Genomic DNA, 18,964 nt, shown 5'->3' on the forward strand with positions numbered 1-18,964 from the left:
TGAAAAAAAAATAAGTCTGTGACAGCTTGACTAAAACGTTAATGGAACTTGTTTCACTATCTCACATCCTCTCCCTCCACTTGTTCTTTGCTCCTAATCACACAAGGAACTATTCATAGAGATTTCTTTTATAAAAAAAAAAAAACAAAGTTAAAGAGTTTGATGAAGGCGGTTACTCTATTTTCAGTGACTTTTTGGGACAGTGGATGTTCCATTTCCCTTCAGGTGGCAATGTGGTCACTGAATAGACAATGGGGGAGGACCACTGCCATACCCATACTGGATATCACAGGTTTAATATAGTCCTATCTCTACTTGTGCTCTACTATACTTCTGCTTGTTCAGGATGAGCATGACAGTCAGTTAACTTGTTTTTAAAAGGTTGGTTCAACAACAGCAGCCTATATATTTCTTTGAGTAAAGGTTTCCTTTAAATTGAACTTATAAGAAGCCTAAAATAAACTTAAAAGAAAAGAGCAGGAATCAAACAAAACAAACATACATACTCACCTAGATGGCTGCAGCATGGATCTGAGCTGCAGCTGTCCCTCTCCGCCTCTACACCAAGAACTGAGAGATCAAAGGCTGATGAACGCTCAGTTCTTGGATACACTCTGAACACAGAGCAGTTGACTGTCAGTCACAGCTCTGCGCACTGCCCCTCCAATCCCATGGAAAGTGGAGTTGGCGGGAACAGCTGGCTCCATCTCCCAGATGCTGAGAGTCTAAGCCAGCTGACGTTCATTGTTGTCGGATCCATCCAGAGTCTGGACTGGCTCTGTGATATCAGCTGACAGTGGACATTAGCCTGCTGTCAACTAAATCTGGGTCATAGCAGTGGAGAACTAAGTGCACTCCAATGACCTCCAAGAGAAGTATGGCCAAAAGTGCTTTGTGTTGCCCTGCAATAGAAAAGCTATTATACTTTTCTCTCTGGTGGCATGTGTTTCCTACTTTCTCTCCATTTGAATGTTGTAGCCTCCATTGGATTCTTCATTAGTTGACACTTCTGGGGGTGTCAGATGTTTGTGTCTCCCACTGTGCCAAGGTTCTGTTCTTCAATACCCACATCAGTTCTCTGTCCTGTAGTAGTGTAGAGGCCAGATGATGAAACTACAGGGTGCGGTGGGGAGTATAGGCAGCCCATGAAATGGTCTGTAAAGGGCATGCGTTTACATACTTATAAATGTGTGAACATCTGCATGCATGACACATCTATAAAATATATTTCTTTATTTCCACCATGCTGTTTTTAATCCAAAAATTTAAATCAAAATGATTACACATACACACATGTATATGCTTTACATGCATAGTTATATGTACATGTGTAAATAATGACACCAGATACAGATTTACTTTTATGGATCTGAAAGTATTATGAGTTTACCAAACTTTACACAGCTGTGTGTATAGACCCATAGTAAACAATAAACCTACGTATACCTTGCCTTGTGCATGACCTCTATAACAAATTTTTACATTATTTTTAAGGACATATATTATTATACATTATTATTATACAGTATTTATAAAGCGCCAATAGTTCGCTCAGCGCTGTACATTACAAAGGGGGACAGAACATGTGACAGAACAATACCAATACAATGCAAAACATGAGGGGATCAAGGGCCCTGCTCTTTCGAGCTTACATATATGGATTTTATTTGGTACGATGCTTTAATTAATTCCTTGCTCACATTTCTTATTTTTCATTTATTTATTTTTTCATTATTTTCTACTTTAAAAATGCCACTGTCACCATCTTTGACACTGAAAGGACAAAGGAGCACTTACTGTTGCTCCCTTCTTTTTACAGTTAATGCCCACCTTGCTGATAAAATTAGGACCACCTCCAACATTCTGGGTGTGCTGGAGGCTCTGACAGTCATACCCCCCCCCCCCCTCCACCCTGACAAGACCACTGTTCCCTTGCATGAGATTAGATGACAATGCCCCAGCACACTGTATGCAGCAGCAGAAAGTAATCAATTTATCAGTTATCACTTATCCTTTTATGAAATGTATATTAGGATAATTTACTGCTGCTGAATACGGTGTACCAGCATGCTGCTGAACACTGCCGTAGCACTGTGATCTGAGATTGTGAAATGCAACATTAATAGCAAATTTGAAAGCAGGCTGCTGCACGGTATGCACAAATGGTATAAAAGTACCTAGAGTTATTGCAGCGGTCACTAAGATGGCTTTGTTTATAAACAAAGCCATGTGAGCTCAAAGTCATAGCTGACATGGTGATCACTTGATAAGGAACCATTGGGATTTTTGCTACTTGATGCTGGCAACTCTACATGCTTCTAGTTGTAAAACCTCCAGGAATTCAGTCAATTTCTAAAATATGTTGGTGCATGCTACCTCCCGGATTTATTTTTTATTTATGACTGCCACTTTTACTGAGCACCGAGACTACAGCTATCACTATAATGTAGCAGATATAAGAAGCGCCACAGAAAATGCAAAATAAATCAAATAAGCAGCACCTCTAACCAAAAAGGTAAAATAGTGTACAAATAAAAAGTGCGCTAATTATTCACAAAACATGCAAGGATAAATAATAAAAATAAATGAATTCATAAATATAAACATAAGTCCAGCCACCATAACAGTGATAGTCCAATATCAACTTAATGTCAATCTTGAAAACAAACACCCATGTGCAAATCCGACACCAGATGAAATGAATACACTCACCAGAGCTATATGCTGATTATATTATAAACCAGCATGATAGCATTTTGCTCTGGGAGCGATGATCTGCAGGATATCCCAGTAGAGGAACAGCAACCAACTGTGATCCAATCAGCACATATGGAACAGCTAGGCAGCACATATGGAACAGCTAAGCAGCAAATGATCTTCCAATAACATGGGCAAAGCTCGAGGAAAAGGAAGAGATATGTTGGTGCAGTACGTTTAAAACCAGTAAAATTTTATTAATAAAGTATTGCACTCACAAAGAAGGTGTCTAGCCGACACCAGCAATGACAGCCCTGCGATCAAACAGCCGACAGCTGGGAGGAACGTTCCAACATCACATCCACTAGGCCAGGCCCAACGCGTTTCGTCACTTGACTCCGCCGCTTGAAGACGTCAAGTGACGAAACGCGTTGGGCCTGGCCTAGTGGATGTGACGTTGGAACGTTCCTCCCAGCTGTCGGCTATTTGATCCCAGTGCAGGAGGTTCGTCCCTTGGTTTTTCCCTTGTGGATGTGGCATTTTAGAGGCTGTCATTGCTGGTGTCGGCTAGACACCTTCTTTGTGAGTGCAATACTTTATTAATAAAATTTTACTGGTTTTAAACGTACTGCACCATCATATCTCTTCTTATTCCTCGAGCTTTGCCCATGTTATTGGAAGATCATTTGCTGCTTAGCTGTTCCATATGTGCTGCCTAGCTGTTCCATATGTGCTGATTGGATTACTATTGGTTGCTGTTCCTCTACTGGGATATCCTGCAGATCATCGCTCCCAGAGCAAAATGCTATCATGCTGGTTTATAATATAATCAGCATATAGCTCTGGTGAGTGTATTCATTTCATCTGGTGTCGGATTTGCACATGGGTGTTTGTTTTCAAGATTGACATTAAGTTGATATTGGACTATCACTGTATGGTGGCTGGACTTATGTTTAAATTTATGAATTCATTTATTTTTATTATTTATCCTTGCATGTTTTGTGAATAATTAGCGCACTTTTTATTTGTACACTATCACTATACTCTGACAGGAGAGATTCTGCTTTCTCACAAGGAGGTAGCTCTACCTGCCTGCCCCTCCCCTCTGCTGTCCATTCACAGAATGTATTGTATTTTGTGAATGGGTCCACATAATACAAAAGGCTCTGTGGTTAGGCAGTAGGAGGGGAGGGGTGGCAAGAATGGCCGCATGTGACTCTGCAGATGCTGGAGCAGAGACCAAGGTCTCAGAAGGTCCAGCAACAGAGCGTCAGATGTATAGCGATAGTTGTACTGTCTGCACTCTGTAATCTGGAAATTAAAGAGATAACTCCAGAAGGTGGCATGCACCACATTGGACTTAATCCATAGAAATCTGACACATTTTAGTAAGTGACTGAATTCCTGGAGTTCAGCTGTAAACCTCTTTGGTAGACAAAACAATAAACATATGTACTTCAACTGCAAAATCATTGGATTGCCTTCAGTTCTGCTTTATTGCCCATCTACCAATGAATACTCACTTTTGCATGAATATAACTCGTAAAAGTGGAATCTTTAGCCCAATACAACTCTAAAACCCATCATGCACCTCCCAGCTTTCTATCCTCTGAAGTGCTGACAACTCCAGTGGAGCAGGTGATATATAGCTAAATGTTCCACAGCGCACGATTAAAGGAATTCTACATCATTTTCAGCCTTTAAGAGTTGTTTGTTTATAATAATGAGCATTTGTTGAAGACAGGCAAGTAAATATTTCAATGAACACAACAAAGAACTACAAATAATTGTACTGTTTTCAGTGTCCACTCCAGCGTTCTGCTCTAATGAGCTGCACAATTTAGCTTGTCATTGATTAATATGTCTTCCCTGACAGCACATACAAATATCCTCCTCCATAGCACTCACCCTGGGTTTCAGCAATGTGCTGACTTTATAGGGTGGATCAGGTGGGAGTTGAGCTGATGTAAAGTAATGGAAAAGATCATGGAGGTACTGCTGAAAGTCAGCAAGCCCACACTTCATCTGTACAAGGAGCTCAGAGACACTAAATAGAACCGACTGATCTTTTATATAAATGTCACATAACTACATAAAATACATGCACCATAGACATACAAATGCCTAATCAGATGTTACAGAAACCATCTCTTTCCAAACAAAACAGATATTCATAAAAAGAAGAAAAAAAATATGAATAATAAAGTAGATGCCTTGGAACGGCAGATGAGTTTATGGGTCTTTTCTTGCTAAATGAAAATGGTATTGGCAACTTTAAGACTTTAAAGGATATGGGTAGGCAGGGCAGCAAGGGGCTCTCATGTAAAATCAAGTCCACTTGAAAAAAAAAAAGAACTTCAGGTTTGATGTTACATCTCTTGGTCCCTTACTACCTACTTTTGTGTGCCGAAAAACTCTGGACATATAGTTGCGTTCAAAATAATAGCAGTCAGACATCACTAACCTGATCAATCACTGTTTTTGGTAGAAATGATATTTCTACATGGCAAATAATTTACTAGCAGGTGTAGTAGAGTAATAGAAATCCAACAGACCCAACAGTCATGACATGCATGCTGCTGATTCTGTGTAATTGAATCACTAACTGAAAGGGGCATGTTCAAAATAATAGCAGTGTGGAGTTCTATTAGTGAGGTCATTCATTCTTTGAAAAACAGGTGGCAATTATTGCCCTTATTTAAGGAAGGAAGGCAGCAAATGTTGTACATGCCGGTTACAGTGCATTTCTCTCTGAAATTCTGAGGAAAATGGGTCGTTCCAGACATTGTTTAGAAGAACAGCGTACCTTAATTAAAAAGTTGATTGGAGAGGGGAAAACATATAAAGAAGTGCAGAAAATGATAGGCTGCTCAGCTAAAATGATCACAAATGCTTTACAATGGCAACCAAAACCTGAAAGACGTGGAAAAACTACCATTCGAATGGATAGAAGAATAGCCAAAATGGCAAGGACTCAGCCAACAATCAGCTCCAGGAAGATCAAAGAAGGTGTAAAGTTCCCTGTGAGTACTGTTACAATTAGAAGATGCCTATGTGAAGCCAAGCTATCTGCCAGAAGCCCCCACAAAGTCCCACTGTTGAAAAAAAGACGTGTGCTGAAGAGGTTACAATTTGCCAAAGAGCACATTGACTGGCCTAAAGAGAAATGGCCCAACATTTTGTGGACTGATGAAAGTAAGATTGTTCTTTTTGGGTCTAGTGGCCGGAGACAGTTTGTCAGATGACCCCCAAACACTGAATTCAAGCCTCAGTACACTGTGAAGACAGTGAAGCATGGTTGCACAAGCATCATGATATGGGGATGTTTCTCATACTACGGTGTTGGACCTATTTATCGCATACCAGGGATCATAGATCAGTTTGAATACATCAGAATACTTGAAGAGGTCATGCTGCCTTATGCTGAAGAGGAAATGCCCTTGAAATGGGTGTTCCAACAAGACAACGACCCCAAACACACCAGTAAACGTGCAACATCTTGGTTCCAGACCAACAAGATTGACGTTATGGAGTGGCCAGCCCAATCCCCGGATCTTAATCCAATCGAAAACTTGTGGGGTGACTTCAAAAATGCAGTTTCTGAGGCAAAACCAAGAAATAGAGAAGAACTGTGGAATGTAGTCCAATCATCCTGGGCTGGAATACCTGTTCACAGGTGCCAGAAGTTGGTTGACTCCATGCAACACAGATGTACAGCAGTTCTCAGAAACAGTGCTTATACAACTAAATATTCATTAAGTGATTCAAAGGAAAGCAAAATCTTCAAACATTTTTCAGTTTATATAGTGAATGTTTGAGTTTGTAAAGAAGAATACAAACACTGCTATTTTTTTTGAACAGTCTAATATTCACTTTTCTTCAATTTTTTAGAGAAACAACACAAATTTGATATATTTTTCTTCCTGTTTTGATTTGGAATAGAATGTGTAGTGTTCCCAATGCATTTGTGTGTATGGAAATAAAAGCTATTAGAAGGATTTTGAGCTTTATTCACTTTTTTCATCACACTGCTATTATTTTGAACACAACTGTATATTGTACATTCACATCAGTACCTAACCCTCAAGGGGCGTACAATCTAAGAACCCTAATTCACATTCATACTTACACATACTATGGCAAATTTAGACAGGAGCCAATTAACCTACCAGCATTTCTTTATAGTTCTCAATGACATTGGCTGTATGTTTGGGGTCAGAATACATTTTTGGCCAATCACATGCTTCCCATGCTACATTTGTTGGGGTTCTTACCCCGCTTCGGGGAAGGGACAGTGATTCAACTGCTACACTGTGATGTTAATGCACTGAATGAGGTGATTGTAGCTATATCAGTACTGCTTGGATCCTAGGAAAAAAAAGGGATACCACCCCAAAACCTGTCCTGAAAATATGAAATGTTAGTGAAACTAATGAAAGTATTACGGACAGTTCTCAATCGTTTTTAATCCTAAAATTAGCCATCACATATGTAAGTGAAGTTTTTTTTATTTTTTTTTAAGCTGTATGTGTTATATGGACATTTTATATTGATATTTTTTGTATCATCATATATAATATCAAATTTACAATATCAGATAAACCTGAAGATGCAGACATTTGTTTGTGAAATGCATTGAGAATGAAAATAGTTACCTATAAATTAATATACTGAATATTACGTTTTGTAATATATTATATATACGTTACACTGGAGGGGGAGTGCAGGAAATAATACACACCTTGTCTAAAGGCAGGCAGGAACATAGTTTATTCATTATCTGATAATTATAACTGGGAGTGATTAGAAGATTAGCAGAGTTGGGAGACGTCATATACAGAATTCTTATTAAAGCTGTATTTTTTTATGAGAGATCTTATTTAAGGTTATTTGGGATTGTTTTACCAAAACACAAGAAAGCTAGATCTTGTTCTGTAGCACAGAGGGGTTTTCCCTACCAAAAACATTCAATCCTCGGCTATTTACATACAGTATATGTTTAGCACACACTGGTAGAACTACAGTGTACATAAAGGCTTGGCTCCATCCTGAGGTTGGATTAGGTTCGAGCTGTTCAACTCTTGCCTGCTCATGCCACAAAATGCTACTAAGAGCATTAACCGTAATAGCATAACTTTCACATCTCTAATTCTGGTCTTCAGTGTGTCTCTCAAACCTCTCCATGCTTCATGGGGGACAGGACCTTTTCCTCTCATGCCCCAAAACTCTGGACTTCTCTTCCTACAAACATCATGAATTAACCTTCTTTAAACTCTTTCAAATCAAAATTGAAAACAATTTTGGTTGCCTTCACCTAACTCAGGGGTGGCCAACCTTTTGTCCTTCCAGGAACACATTGGAAGAAGAGGAATTGTCTTGGGCCACACATAAAATACACTAACAATAAGTAGAGCTGATGAGCAGAAAAAGGCAGGCAGATCACTAGTTACCGATCATTGATATAGATAATATACCTATTTGAGTAATAAAACTTAATTTAAATATTTATTATAAAAGTAAAAGAAGGCAACATAAAACTAGTTCAATATTTGACACTGTTTTTGATAACCTAACGCATCAACGTGTGTAGTAGCAATTCTCAATGAATTCTCAAGGTGATCCTCAGATATTTTGGTTCTAGTTTTGCCCTTTGTGTGCTGCATTCTTGAAAATAGTTGCTCGCAAATATAGGTGCTGCTGAAAACTGATGACCTGAATAAGCCATGATTGTTATGAGTGGGATATTTTTTTATTCGGAAGATAAAACTTATAAAAGTCCAGTAAAGAGACACTGTAAAATTTTTCTTCAGCAGCATGTGTTCGATAAGGGTAAATAAAAAATTCCCCACAAAAAATCAACATTATTTATTTATTTCAGGTACTTCTATAGCGCCGTCAATTTACGCAGCGCTTTACATATATATAGTATATTCACATCAGTCCCTGACCCTCAAGGGGTGTACAATCTAAAGGTCCCTAACTTACATTCATATACTAGGGCCAATTTAGACAGGATCCAATTAACCTACCAGCATGTCTTTGGAGTGTGGGAGGAAACCAGAGTACCCGGAGGAAACCCACGCAGGTATAGGGAGAACATGCAAACTCCAGGCAGGAGGTACCATGGCTGGGATTCGAACCAACGACCCTTGTACTATCAGGCGGAAGTGCTAACCATTTAGCCACTGTGCTGCCCACATTTTTAAGTAAATTTAAGATTTTGTGTTGAGCCGCATTCATAGCTGTCTTGAGCCACAGGTTGGACACCCCTGACCTAACTGTTCCTTTTTTGTTCCTTTTTTTGTGTATGCTTTTGTCTCTTTTGTACAGAGCTTTGAGAAGGTACTTTTAAAAGCACTATATAAAACAAAATGTATTATTAGTATTATTATTATGAGTAGTGTAGATTGTTAGATGAGCAGTAGGTTGATTATTCAGGCTTGCTCAGTTTCCCACAGGCTATTTCTCTGATTGCTTCCCCTTGCATTCTAGAGGATTGTAGAATTAAGTAAACTGCCTGAATAATTGTGGAACTCCAGCCAATCCCTGGGGAGGTGTGCCCAGTAGGTAGTTGGATGGATATCAAACAGAGGCAACTGACAATCTTGTGGTTGTGTGAGTAGATAACCCAAGTGCTGGAAAACAGTGACTGGGTATAGCTTTTGGTCCATTAAGGAGACGTCATAGACACCATCAGCGACAGAAATTCATCTCAAGAGAGCTCGAGATGATTCAGTTCATACGTTTTGGAGTATCCCATGTTCCCTTCACCCCATCCAAGTTCACTGATCCAATAAAACCCTAAAAATACACCCCTAGACTGTTCTTTTGAGCCAGTGGAAGAGTGAAGAAAATACTGTGTGCCTGGCTGTGTGTGTTTTAACTAGGGGAGAGGAAACGAGTTTACCAGCAGCTCTTTCGGGGGTGCACTACGATTCTATTTATACTTTATGCACATTGAGCGCTCCTAAATATAACTTTATTTAGCATTCCCTGATTGGATAAGGTGAAGAGATGGGGTGGTGGCATCAAGATTTCAACCTTGTCCAATCAGAAAAAATGCAAAGTGTTCTCTGAATGGAGCCCATGCCAAGCGAGAAACCTCATGTGTTCACTAATCAGCAGGACAGCCGCTCATCACAGGTCCCTGAAGCCAGTGGCAATCACTGTAGTAGAGGTGCCTACTAAAGTGATATCCAGCTTACATGAAGATCAGCAAAATATGTCACACGCTGTATATACTTACATTGATCCAAGGTGAATCAGTGTAACTATGCAAAAATATTCATACCTAAACTTCAGCTTTAATCAGTGGAAGAACCAAAACACATAACTCCCCTTCCTACATTTCTCAGTGCACTACTACTTCAATAGCCTTGCATGTTGAGGACACTTTCAAGAATAGTATACATTTGGAGATTAAGAAGCTTCTTACCATCATCTTTGTCAGGCAGAATCACGATCTGAGCAGAAGGGAATTCAGTGCCCAGCCTTCCTCCCATAGGCATGCTTAGTGTAACATTAAAAGTCTCAGCTTCCTCGTACAATGAATCGTCTATGATCACCACGCGGCACATTTTCTCCTCTTCACCCTTATCAAACCTCAGAACGCTGTTGTGCTCCTCAGACCTGGATATGTAATCAGAGTAGGATAAAACGGATGTTGGGACAGTTCCAGTAGCTGTACCTGTAAAACAGAGTTGGAATGCATTTCATTTTCAATTTGTCATATTTTGATATGTCTGGGAGGCAAACATTTTAATAACAAAACAAAAGTTTGTTAACTGACAGGATATTTCGTCTTGTTGGTGTTTAGCAGGCTCATCTTTGGTAACAGGTAGAAAGGTGTTCATTTGATTGATCATAATTACCTGTAGAAATATTGGTATTAGTATTTTTATACCACTAACAGGCCTGGTTTAATAGGGATCGCTGTTTTATAGTAAAACAGTTTACCAAAGTTTGGGTTCCTTGATAAACCTGTGCTGTCTGTACTTTAAGTACTATAGCCTGACTACTAGTTTGTTGATACTGATTAACAATACAACAGCCCATATCTGTCATACAAAATGCATGACAAAAATTATTATAACAAAACTAAAGTTTAAACATTTATTGCCAAATATGAATCAGTGGTACAGAGAAATTCAGAAGACTCTATTGCCTCTTCACCCAATGTAGTACAATACCACACCCAAAGTACACTATATTGCCAAAAGTATTGGGACATCCCTCCAAATCATTGGATTTAGGTGTTCCAATCACCTCCATGGCCACAGGTGTATACAATCAAGCACCTAGGCATGCAGACTGCTTCTACAAACATTTGTGAAGAATGGGTTGCTCTCAGGAGCTCAGTAAATTCAAGCCTGGTACTGTGATAGGTTGCCACCTGAGCAATAAGTCCATCCATTAAATTTCCTTGCTACTAAATATTTCACGGTCAACTGTTAGTGGTATTATAACAAAGTGGAAGCAGCAGAGAACAACCGCAACTCAGCCACGAAGTGGTAGACCACGTAAAATAACAGAGCGGGGTCAGCGCATGCTGAAGCTCATAGTGCGCAGAAGTTACCAACTGTCTGCAGAGACAATAGCTAAAGACCTCTAAACTTTGTCTGGCCTTCAGATTAGCACAACAACAGAGAGCTTCATAGAATGGGTTTCATGGAATGGATTTCCATGGCCGAGCAGATACAGCCAAGCCTTACATCACCAAGTGCAATGAACAGCATCGGATTCAGTGGTGTAAAGCACGCCGTCACTGGACTCCAGAGCAGTGGAGACGTGTTTTCTTTAGTGATAAATGACGCATCTCTGTCTGGAAATCTGATGGACATGTCTGGATTTGGTGATTGCCAGGAGAAAGGTACTTGGCTGACTGCATTGTGTCTAGTGTAAAGTTTGGTGAAGGTGGGATTATAGCGTGGGGTTGTTTTTCAGGGGTTGGGCTTGGCCCCTAGGGTCCAGTGAAAGGGACTCTTCCAGTGAAGAAGTGAGCATACCAAAACATTTTGGACAATTTCATGCTCCCAACTTTGTGTGAACAGTTTGGAGATGGCCCCTTCCTGTTCCAACATGACTACACAGAAGTGCACAAACCAAGGTCCATAAAGACATGGATAAGCGAGTTTGGGGTGGAGGAACGTGACTGGTCTGCAGAGAGTCCTGACTTCAACCTGATAGAACACCTTTGGGATGAATTAGAGAGGACCTCACAAATGTGCTTTTGGAAGAATGGTCAAACATTCCCATAGATACACTCCTAAACCTTGTGGACAGCCTTCCCAGAAGAGTTGAAGCTGTTATAGCTGAGAAGGGTGGACCGGCTCAAAATTGAACCCTACGGACTAAGACTGGTACACCATTAAAGTACATGTGTGTGTAAAGGCAGGCATCCCAATACCTTTGGCAATATAGTGTATGTCAAATATGTACATTTAGATGCAATTTAAAATGAATTAAGAATGAATGGAAAGAATGAATGGATACAATTAAGACTAAATGGGCAGCACAGTGGCTAAATGGTTCTGCCTGACAGCACTAAAGTCATGGGTTTGAATCCCACTGATTACAATACCTACCAGGAGTCTGCATGTTCTCCCTGTGTGGGTTTCCTTCACCCCTCCAAATACATGCTAGTAACTTAACTGGCTCCTATCTAAATTGACCCTAGTATGTGTATGTATAACTGTGAGTTAGGGAACTTAGATTGTAAGCTCTTTGAGGGCAGAAACTGATGTAAATGTACAATATCTACGTAAAGTGCTGCGTAAATTGTGAGTTATGGTTATACATATTATAATGCATGCCAATACATGCATTGTGAAGTACTAGCAATCCTTGGTGACAACTCACCAGAAAAAGGATAGCGAAGAGGAGCACTAACCTGCTCCTACAGTATTGCTCCCTCTCTTGCAGAAGAACTGTAGACTCTTGCTCATCACCGAGGGAGCAGCAATGAATCAACACTTCACTGGTTAGATCAAAAAGGAAGAGTTGAGTGGTTACCTAAAGATCCTGCCAGAGACCTCATTGATGACAATAGGGTGACATGGCTCTTAGCAGCAAAACGTCCATATGTGTACCACAAATGGAAAAACAAATACCTGTTGATCCTGTTAAAACACCTGTGAGCTCTTAACCTGTGAATCTGCTGCACTAAAAGTTCCAAGTTGTATTATCAGCCATGCCCTGGTTATCTATGTAAACTACAAACCTCTACCCCCACAATGTTTTTCAAGATAAAGGGAGGGGAATGTACAGTAGCCAAAATCAGGAGCAATACAATAAGTGAATGCTGAGACCCTAGGACACAAAGTGTATCAATGGCAGGATCAACAGATAAAAAAAAACAAGAAAAATCTAAAGCTTTCAATATACTGTACATTACAGTTTTGTTCTTGGTTTTAAATGTACTTTAGGATGACTACAGACAGTATAGCAGTTGGAGAAGAGCCAGTGATAAACATCTAAGCACAGCCTGTGTATTTTGGGCTACCCAATTTTAAAAATGTTGCCTATTCATACTTTACTTGGCTGCTTTCCAAGCACTCTGGTATAGTAAGTAGGGAATCTGATCTGGGGACATGACATAAATACCAGTGTACATTTTACACCTAGATATGCCATTCTCTTCCATTTACAGTTTCCTCATTCATCCTAGGGAACACTTTTCACTACTTGTTGTATAACTTATCAGGCCATTATACTCTCTCTGTGATTCAGAGTTTTCAAAAGTAGAGAAATGGAAAAACAGGGCAGGGGCTTATGACAAACCAATCATAAATTAATTTGTCGATTGAATATGCAACATAAACAAAATGTCACCTTTGGCCAACTGTGGGTCATTCCCTGAATCAACAAGCAGGAATACATGCTTTTAACAAATTATATATTTTTAGAATGCTTACTGTGCAGCTTTTAAATAGGAATCAATGTTATAACTTGTAAAACTGCTTACAAGCTATGACTGCCACAAGGCAAGGTTAGAATTTTGTCACAGGTAGCACTAAAGAAGCCATTCTCGACTAAGGTTCTGTAGAACCCTAAGGCATTCTTCCCAACTGTCCCTAATTTCAAGGGACTGTTCCTAATTATGAACAAAGTCCCTCTGTCCCTCTTTGCTCCTCATTTGTCCCTCCTTTTGGTCTGATCTATAAAGTTGTATATAAAATGCATTTTTTTGTATATTTCTCTTTTAAGGGGGCGTGTCGGGGGGTGTCCTATGGCCAGAAACATTTGCTAATAGGTGTCCCTCGTACCCATCTCAAAACGTTGCAAGGTATGCTAAGGTTCCTCCAGAGGTTTCTAGGGATTCTTTGAGCTGTGACTGACTGACCTTCCATCTAATGGTGCCTGCATAATTCTGGCTCCAATGCCACTTTCTAGATGTCTGTAACGGTGGCATTCTCACCACCACTGTAAGGAGGGAATTCTTTCCACTGACCATCAATATAAGAGTAATTCTTCCCACTGACCCCGAATTAATTTTAGCAGGAGTTCCCTGAGACCTGAAAATTATGGGATCCTCTGGGATAAAAAGATTGTGAAAGGTTGTTTTAAGTGCTGAATAAGGCCCTTCCTTTCTGAGACCATGCTTGTCTCTTGCTGGATACCAGGCAAAATCTGCAAGAGTATATAATCTACAACATTGCACCGTTTCTGCAATTCCCGTGTAGCAACAGCATATACAGTGGGGCAAAAAAGTATTTAGTCAGCCACCAATTGCACAAGTTCTCCCACTTAAAAAGATGAGAGAGGCCTGTAATTGGCATCATAGGTAGACCTCAACTATGAGAGACAAAATGAGAAAACAAATCCAGACAATCACATTGGCTGATTTGGAAAGAATTTATTTGCAAATTATGGTGGAAAATAAGTATTTGGTCACCTACAAACAAGCAAGATTTCTGGCTCTCACAGACCTGTACCTTCTTCTTTAACCACTTCCCGACCGGCCGTTGTATATAAACGGCCGGACGGTGGCACTGCAGGGTCGGGTGGCCGTCTATAAACGGCCTCCCCGCACCCTGCTTGTGCACGCTCCCTGGGAGCGCGCAGCACCGCGATCCGGTGCCCGCTGTGTCCTCCGGACACAGTGAAACACCGATCGTCGGGCGGGACCTCTGTACGAGGTCCCGATCATGTGATCACTGATTGGCCAATCAGTGATCACATGCAAAGTAGTAAGCAAGATATCACTTCTGACATCATTGCTTACTATGTGTGAAATCTGTGAATGATCACAGAGGTCACATGGTACAAGGCTATTCACAAAAGCCTTGTACCATGTGACAAGCTGTGACCAATCACAGCTCACTCAGTTCTTCTCAATGAGTGCATGAATGCACACAGAGAGAAAGAGAAATGATTGCTTTTACATCCTATATGGGTGTAAAAGCAATCAGTGTAAAAAAAAAAAATCTTCATCACCCCTCACAAGTAGTACAGTGTCACCATGGTGACACTGTACTGCTAGGGTGACAGTATGTAAAAAAAAAAAATAAAAATAAAAAATAATAATATAAAAAAATAAAATAAAAATGTAAAAAAAAATGTTTAAAAATTATAATTTTTGCTTATAAACTAATTTGGATTTTTTTTTTTTTACTAAAAAGATAACGGAATAAATTTTGGCTAAGATTTATGATGAAATATTATTTATTTGCAAAATTTTATAAAAAAAACACTTTTTTTCAAAATTTTTGGACATTTCATTTACATAGCAAAAAAAATACAAATCCCAGTGGTGAATAAATACCACCAAAATAAAGCTTTATCTATCTCAAAAAAATGGTAAAAAATTCATTTGGGTACAGTGTTGCATGACCGCGCAATTGCCATTCAAAGTGTGATAGCGCTAAAAGCTGAAAATTGCCCTGGTCAGGAAGGGGGTAAAAGTGTCCGGTCTGGAAGTGGTTAAGAGGCTCCTCTGTCCTGCACTCATTACCTGTATCAATGGCACCTGTTTGAACTTGTTACCAGTATAAAAGACACCTGTCCACAACCTCAAACAATCACACTCCAAACTCCACTATGGTGAAGATCAAAGAGCTGTCAAAGGACACCAGAAACAAAATTGTAGACCTGCACCAGGCTGGGAAGACTGAATCTGCAATAGGCAAGCAGCTTGGTGTGAACAAATCAACTGTGGGAGCAATAATTAGAAAATGGAAGACATACAAGACCACTGATATCTCCCTCAATCTGGGGCTCCACGCAAGATCTCACCCCGTGGGGTCAAAATGATCACAAGAATGGTGAGCAAAGATCCCAGGACCACACGGGGGGAATGACCTGCAGAGAGCTGGGACCAATGTAACAAAGGCTACCATCAGTAACACACTACGCCGCCAGGGACTCAGATCCTGCAGTGCCAGACGTGTCCCCCTGCTTAAGCCAGTACATGTCCTGGCCCATCTGAAGTTTGCTAGAGAGCATTTGGATGATCCAGAAGAGGATTGGGAGAATGTCATATGGTCAGATGAAACCAAAATAGAACTGTTTGGTAGAAACACAACTCGTCGTGTTTGGAGGAGAGAGAATGCTGAGTTGCATCCAAAGAACACCATACTACTGTGAGACATGGGGGTGGCAAAATCTTGCTTTGGGGCTGTTTCTCTGCAAAGGGACCAGGACGACTGATCCATGTACAGGACAGAATGAATGGGGCCATGTATCGTGAGATTTTGAGTGCAAACCTCCTTCCATCAGCAAGGGCATTGAAGATGAAACGTGGCTGGGTCTTCCAACATGACAATGATCCCAAACATACCACCCGGGCAACGAAGGAGTGGCTTCGTAAGAAGAATTTTAAGGTCCTGGAGTGGCCTAGCCAGTCTCCAGATCTCAACCCCATAGAAAACCTTTGGAGGGAGTTGAAAGTCCGTGTTGCCCAGCGACAGCCCCAAAACATCACTGCTCTAGAGGAGATCTGCATGGAGGAATGGGCCAACATACCAGCAACAGTGTGTGCCAACCTTGTGAAGACTTACAGGAAAACTTTGACCTCTGTCATTGCCAACAAAGGATATATAACAAAGTATTGAGATGAACTTTTGATATTGACCAAATACTTATTTTCCACCATAATTTGCAAATAAATTCTTTCCAAATCAGCCAATGTGATTGTCTGGATTTTTTTTCTCATTTTGTCTCTCATAGTTGAGGTCTACCTATGATGCCAATTACAGGCCTCTCTCATCTTTTTAAGTGGGAGAACTTGCACAATTGGTGGCTGACTAAATACTTTTTTGCCCCACTGTACTGTATAAATGTGAGAGACTGTGGCTTACTATTAAAGTATAGCTTGCACCATAGTAAATAGGAGAACAGACAAAGACAGCACATCATGCACAGGTAAGTATAACATGTTTGTTAGAAAAAAAAGAATTTAGGCTTACAATCATATTAAGTAGGCCAAAATTAGACGACAAATTTATATTACAGCATAAATTTCCTTTATGGCGTTCAAGAAAGATGTTGTGTACATACGGTTGCAATGTAGCCACTTTGACACTTTTCAGTACACTTGTATAAATGTGACTTTTTCTATTTAGGAAACACGCTTACCTTGATGTGTGAAACATATCACCATCAGTTCTTGACTAACATCCCCACTTCTCTTGACTGGTATAAAAAGCTCACCAATATCTTCTTCAATTTTATAGATTGACTTAGGTATAAACACGGTTGATTCTAGATAGAGGAGAAAGGGAACAAACCAAAATGAATACATGAATCTAAAAGGGTGTCTCAACATTAAAACCTTAAGCTTCAAAATACAAAAGAACAATTACAAAAGAACACCAAGCCTAGCGCTAAAATTATGTCAACAATCAAAGCATACAGCTGCTAATTCTTTCATTTCTAGCATACCTGATTTCCAGTTACATAATTCTGTGGTTGCTATTGCACATAAAGAGGCACTGTCACCTTGATCATGCAGGATAACGTGACTGTGTCTGTGCAATGGGCTCCCCTTGATCCCCTATTACTCACCGTATTTATACACGCCCTTGCAGCTTCTTCCTCTTCCACAGCAGCAGCATGAATACATGGCACTTCCCGGTATAGGGAAGCATGGTACCCGACCTTCCTATGACAGTGCCTAGGCCTAGCAGCCAATTGCTAGGCCCAAGCATTGTCATAAGACTAGGGGGGAGTGGCGTGACCACTCCCTCGGTTGGTCGAAACAGCCGATATTAGTGAAGGCTAGGGGAGAGAAGGTAAAGTGAGTATATGGGGGAGGCCATTTCCAGAAGTACTGTCACTTTGCCGAGTACGAACTTCATGGACAATGGGGTTGATTTACAAAAACTGGGGAGTGCAAAATCTGGTGAAGCTCTGCATAGAAACCAATCAGCTTCCATTTTTTTTTGTCAATGCTTCACAGAACAAGCTGAATTTAGAAGCTGATTGGCTACCATGCACAGCTGCATTATATTTTGAATTCTCCAGTTTAAGACAGCTTTATTCCCTTTAATAAATGAAATCATCATTTAAAAACTGCATTTTGTATTTACTCAGGTTATCTTTTGTTACATTAAAATTTGTTTGATGATTAAGTGATTTGGTGATAAATATGCCAAAAAAACAAAAAAAAATAAAGGAAGGGGCAATCACTTTTTCACAGTACTGTAGTTAGCACTCTGACGAGAGCTTGTGACAGGTCCAGCAGCTGTATTAACCCCGGCAGCACTGGAAGATTACTGAAGCAGCGGTATGGGGCTGGGGGGCCGTGGGGCCAGAGAACTGAAAATGCTATCTAAGATAGCATCCATCAGCACAAGGGAAACGTTTCATTCAATTTAAGCACTGTCCCTTGTGCTGATTAAAAAAAACCTTAACCTAAGCCTAGTGCACACGATCAGAAAATCGTATGAAAAATACCGCTTTGGAAGCTATCATATGATAATCTGATTGTTAGCACACAGTTTTCGTCCGAAATTATTTGAAGGGACAAGCATGAAAATATTTTTCGTATGATGCCAGATTGTAAAATTTTTGTTTAGTCAGTATGGTTTTCGTCTGAAAATACAATGCAAATACATTATATCACTTCCGGATCTTCTTTCTGTCTTATGAGAATTTTCTTATCTTTAGTAACCTCTTCACTTTCGAAATGAGACTACAGGCAAAGAAAAACAACAAAAAACGGACGATAATTCGTCCGATATTCTCATTGTGTATATGGGCATTAGAATTTAACATTGATTGTTGCGTCTCTTGCCCAGATAGAAGCTCCCCCTGCGTCTCTTGCCCA

The 18,964-nt window shown here is 40.1% G+C and overlaps 1 protein-coding gene across 1 annotated transcript in view; it reads right to left on the reverse strand.

Annotated features, from left to right (window-relative positions):
- FREM2 (FRAS1 related extracellular matrix 2) overlaps positions 1-18,964 on the reverse strand; it is a 281,323-nt gene that overhangs the window by 113,276 nt on the left and 149,083 nt on the right. The window contains exons 5-6 of the mRNA XM_089690817.1: positions 17,272-17,397; positions 10,133-10,384 (exon numbers count right to left, since the gene is read on the reverse strand). Coding sequence (XP_089546943.1) covers positions 10,133-10,384; positions 17,272-17,397 — 378 coding nt within the window. The remainder of the gene's footprint in view (positions 1-10,132; positions 10,385-17,271; positions 17,398-18,964) is intronic.

This window comes from Staurois parvus, unplaced genomic scaffold (assembly GCF_062004578.1).
Source record: "Staurois parvus isolate SC_StPar_1 unplaced genomic scaffold, SC_StPar_1.0 ptg000544l, whole genome shotgun sequence".
Lineage (NCBI taxonomy): Eukaryota > Metazoa > Chordata > Amphibia > Anura > Ranidae > Staurois > Staurois parvus.